This window comes from Panthera uncia, unplaced genomic scaffold, assembly GCF_023721935.1.
Source record: "Panthera uncia isolate 11264 unplaced genomic scaffold, Puncia_PCG_1.0 HiC_scaffold_1557, whole genome shotgun sequence".
Taxonomy (NCBI): domain Eukaryota; kingdom Metazoa; phylum Chordata; class Mammalia; order Carnivora; family Felidae; genus Panthera; species Panthera uncia.
In genome coordinates this window covers 48,034-52,996 of record NW_026058203.1, presented here as the reverse complement: position 1 = coordinate 52,996, position 4,963 = coordinate 48,034, and the positions used below count along the sequence as shown (strand labels likewise).

Here is a 4,963-nt window from a genome sequence, read left to right as displayed (position 1 = left end):
GACAAGGCTGGCAGTGCGGTCAACGGCATCGGCCCCGCCGCCCCCCCCGCAGCCCACTGGGGACCGTGGGCCCCACCAGGGCGAGAGGGGCTCCTGCGTCAGTACCGCCAACAGCGCCCCCCCCGACTGCACCCTTCCGGGAAGGCGGGGGCCCCGGCAGACGGGACAGTGTGCTGCTGCCAGCCCTGCGAGAGACCCACGTCGTCCAAAGTGGGGACCCCAGAGCTGCTCTCAGGGCAGAAGGTCCTGCCTTGGAAGTACAAGTCCACGACTTCCAGATGCCGGTCCCGGATTACCCTCCCCTTCGGGGCTCGGCTGGAGACACAGTTGACGGGGAAGAAAAGGACGGTCTTCCCGAGAGCCACCCTGAGGAGGGACCCCCGGCGGGCCTTCACCCCAGGGCCGGGGGGCATGGCTTGAATATGCCCTTCTCCTTGAAGAGAAGCTGGGATTCCTTAAATGAGGCCGTGGCAACAGAAGCCCTAAGTGTCGGCTTCAAAGAAGAGGACGCTGCTCAGGCCGTGCCCGGGGTCGATTCGAGAACTGGGTGGGAGGATGCGCCCGGCTCCACCGCAGACGGGAGTGGGGATGCGGTGGACGAGGACGCGGCGGTGGCCGAAGCCCTTGCGGCTTTGGAAGCGGCCACCGCAGGAGAAGATGCGGAAGAAGCAGATTAGGGCTCCCGAGCTGGTGTCGCGCCGCGCTTGCCCGGTGCGCGTGCTCCTTGCGCGCAGCTGACGTCCTGCAGCCTTAACGGGTAGCCTCGCCGACTGTGCAACAGCGTCCGTTCTGGCGATTGGCAGTGCCTGCGCCAGGCCGCTTGTTGCGAAGTATCGGAAGCCCCGCTGTGTAGACGGGGTGTCACTCAGGAGGCCGGAATAAAAATCAGAGGGGACGATGCGCCGGTGCCCACAGCACAGGCAGAAATTAAACAGCCTGCTCATCAACCCACAAACCCCCCTCTGAGAACGCTCGGAAATCCCAGTGCTGAATCCCAAGAGTGCATAATCACAGAACGTTCTGTTGGTAAATTCACGGTCTCGCTTCTGAGAGCCAGACGTTGTACCCAACCCGGAAAAGGTAACTACTCCCGCTGAAAGTGCCTCGTGTGTCCCCAGAGCTTGGCTTACCTTCAGGGACGGTCTCCCAGGGAACTAATAACTAACCACTTGTTTGATATCCAGTTAAGCTCAGCAGCTTTCAGGATGGGGCAGAAGCCACTAGTGAACAAATGGTTAGTTGTTAGCTGTGATATGAAGACACCTTGACCTTAACTTTTTTTACATTATTACTTTTTAATCTCCTCTGGGATTGGGGAAGCCGGTCAAAATAATTCTTAAACCTGCTTGTGACCATTTGACTTGTAAATTCATGAGATTGGGAACAGCGAAGAGATCAGATGGAGTGTTCTATGCCACTTTAATGTCTGATTCCGATTAAAACATAACAACATGTGAGTGTGTCTGTCGTAACTCAAAGGCGGTTCTAATGTGCCAGCCTTGAGTGTCAGTAAGCCTTGACGTTTGCTTCCATGTAAAGAGCTGCACTACTAAGTTAACAGGTGAGGAGGAGAGCAAGTCAGTTTGCTGAGAACGGCTTTGGCTGGCTGTCCCTGCCTAGAAACACCTGACAGCGTGACCGCACGCGCCGATCTCCCCCTAAGGAGGAACAACAGCCCCCTCTGCATTTCCGCCTTGTAATTTATAGGAAGGAGAACTGCCGTTCTGACATGGCCCAGTGGAGAATTTAAAGCACGGTCAAGTCCATCTAGAGAAACGGGAACCCAGAAGAGCTTTAGGATGGCATTTCATAACACAGGCTCTGAAATCCGACTGACCTTGGTCTGGTTTCCAGCTGTGCCATGCGACCTTAGACAAGTAATTGATCCCTTCTCCTTTCCCATCTGTTAAGTCAGAGTAATAATGGTGTGTGTTTGTAGAGATTAAACGAGATGATGCAGGTGTTTATCACAGTGCCTGGCACAGAAGACGCACTCAATAAAATGATAAGTCTTATTAGCTAAAAACAAATCCTTTAAAAATGGCTTTATGTCCTCACAACTGAAATGTCTGTAACGTCATCACCGCGTATTGGTAATTATTTAATAGAAAACATGATTTCCCAGCATCTTTAAGGACGGCACCCTGACAAATGCTTAACAGGCATACATTACCCTGGGTTTGTTTGGGGACATACCATCTGTACCTACAAGGTCACACAGAGCCCCTAAAATAGAAACTGTTGTCCTTGTTACATGCGTTGTATGTGTGTTTGTTATTTTACTTCGTACACCCAATGCTTCATGTTTGAGAATGAGTCCTTCAGTTCCCCAAGTGTATCTATTGGGATTAGATTCGGCTGCATGTGATAAATGGCTTATACAATAGAGACGTATTTACCTCTTGTGTAAAAGGAGGCCGGAAGTAGCAGTCCAGGGTGCTAGAGTGTCCCATTCTGTCAGCAACCAGTGCTCCTATCATCTTGGCTTCCTTCTCAAGATCACTGTGTAGTCCAATCATTACATTTGCTTTCCACGCAGAAAAAAGAATAAAGGAAGGGGCGCTGGGGTGGCTCAGTTAAGTGTCCATCTCTCGATCTCAGCTCAGGTCTTGGTCTCAGGGTCGTGAGTTCAAGCCCCGCGTTGGGCTCCACGCTGAGACATTGAGTGTTGAGGTGGTCAGCTTACAGCCTCAGAATAGAGCTCAGAATAGAGCCAGTTTGCTAAAGGTCGAAAGGCCATATTTTACATTTAGTATAACCCCAAAGGGGATTCAACCTTCGGTCCGGTGGAAGGAGGACTGGACAGCTACGGGCATCTCGACTTCCCCTGCTGTCTCTAAAACAGAAGAAGGAAAGAAGGAAATTCAGACAGAAAGAGGGTAAGGTGAGGAGTTAGTGCAGACGGGTCTCTGTACCTTGCACAGAAACCCACTCCTGCACTTGGAACGTGTGCACGATTTTACATCCTGAGACGGCTGCATATTCACCATGATCAGCAGTTCTCCTAAGTTTTAAAGATTGTTTTTTGTGTGAATAACTGCTTCAAAAAGGTTAGCAGATGGCCAAGGTTTTCAAGGTTTTTTGTTTTTTGTTTTTTGGGTTTTTTTACGTTTGTTTGTTTTTAAAGCTATCATGGCTCCTTTTGTCTAACCCCACATCCAGGCTCTACCAAAGGATGTCAGAGGAAGTCAGAATCTAAAGAATGAAAAGAAATTCCAGACTGTAGCTTTAGCCACCAGGTTGTCTAGCAACTGACTAAGCGTCCCACCCCGTGCAGCGTGTCTTCTTTCTGCAGTCGGGTGCACCCCCCTATCAGAAACGTGATGCTTGCCAATAGTGAACTTTTCAAATATTCTGAACGCCCCCAAAGCGCCAATGCGCCCTGAACGTGAGGCACTGGCTGTGGTCAGGAGTGGACATCCTGGTCTTCCATGAACTTAGCAAACTGCATCATGTGGGTATTTACCACGTTAAATCTCGACTGTGATTGTGATACAAGATTATTACTATATTACATGTATGTGTATATATGTGTATATGCACACACACGTTCTTTACTGGCAGAAGTTGAACTGTCATATAAATATGAAAGTAGATATTTTTCCTCTGGTTTCCAAGGCCATTAGTAGCCAGTTGTTATAACTGTCAAACCCGATCTTCAAAGGAACAAAGAGAATTTGAGGTTGCTTAACACACGCCCATTTGTCCACGCTCAGCAACTGCTGGCCAGACGCCATTTCTCCCTTTCTGCTTCACTCTGCCTCTGACCCAAAGGATAAGACTCACTCTTCCTAAGTTTTCCATCAGCATCTGCAAGCAGGAGGCCCTCGGAAGCGTAAAGGAGGCACAAAATCCAAGTATGTGAGCAAAGATCTGACTCCCTTAGTTTTGTCTGTGTGGTCATGGGAACCAAGCCTCCAGTCTTGGACTTACTTAGACTTTCAGATGAAAATGTGGAAATCCTTGCTTTCTGTTTGTTTATTTTTAACTCCAGAGTAAACCTCAGTTATTTTCAAATCCTCTATTTGGGAACTAGTGATAATTAAACAGAGACAAGCTGACATTTGTTTTTCATGGTAAATGCTTTTCCTGTGAATATGTGGGAAAAATATGTCGTACATTTGTATACTAAATTTGTCAGTTTCTCCAACACATGAGATTATAGTAGACATCTGTAAATAGTCTGACCTTCCAAGCACTCTTGGCCACTTGAAGAAACAACACTTGAGGCGCACCGATTACATATGCTGATTCCAGATGATTCTCACCTGCCACATTAAATCAGTTGCCTGGAGTCGACTGCTAGCAATTTTTTTTCAACTAAAGCAACTATAACAAGTGCCTTTAAAAAAAATTTTTTTTTCATGTTTATTCATTATTGAGAGACAGAGAGAGAGAGCACGAGCATGGGAGGGGCAGAGAGAGGGGGAGACAGAGGATCTGAAGCGGGCTCCAGGCTCTGAGCTGTCATCACAGAGCCCAACGTGGGGCTCAGACTCAACAAACCGCGAGATCATGACCTGAGCTGAAGTTGGATGCTTAACTGATTGAGCCGCCCGGGTGCCCCATGAACAAGTGCCTTTTGCCTCGATCTAGGATGGCCTGTGGCGTAAGGTGAGGACTCAACACATTATTGGGGGGGGGGGGCGGGTGAACCCATAAAAACTCCTCACACTATAGTTGAGGAGACCTCACACAGCTGAGACTCTGGATGCTAATTAGGAGATGGTGACAGGTGTCATAAAGGTATAAATGCAGGGCCGTGGAAGAACAAGTCCATATCAGTTTGAGAGAAGAGAACTGGCATTTATTCATGCTTTTCACTCTCAGACTGGCCTGCTCTGTTTGAACAACGGGCCTTTACAGTGGTCTCTGGAAAGGCAGGCAGAGAGTAGAATTTGAACAGCCAGAGAAGGTTCGGTCTCTCGAATGAGGCCGTGTTACTCTGAGGACCTTAATCCCA

At 48.8% G+C, this 4,963-nt stretch overlaps 1 protein-coding gene across 1 annotated transcript; it reads left to right on the top strand.

The window, feature by feature from the left end:
- Window positions 1-6: 6 nt before the first annotated feature.
- LOC125917176 (uncharacterized protein C4orf19-like) lies at window positions 7-3,889 on the top strand (the record flags this gene model as incomplete). Its single annotated transcript, XM_049623439.1, is given in 3 exon segments — window positions 7-42; window positions 44-118; window positions 120-3,889. Coding segments are annotated over 3 exon segments (669 nt in total), but the record flags the coding sequence as incomplete, so codon positions are not given.
- Between the last annotated feature and the right edge of the window lie 1,074 nt (window positions 3,890-4,963).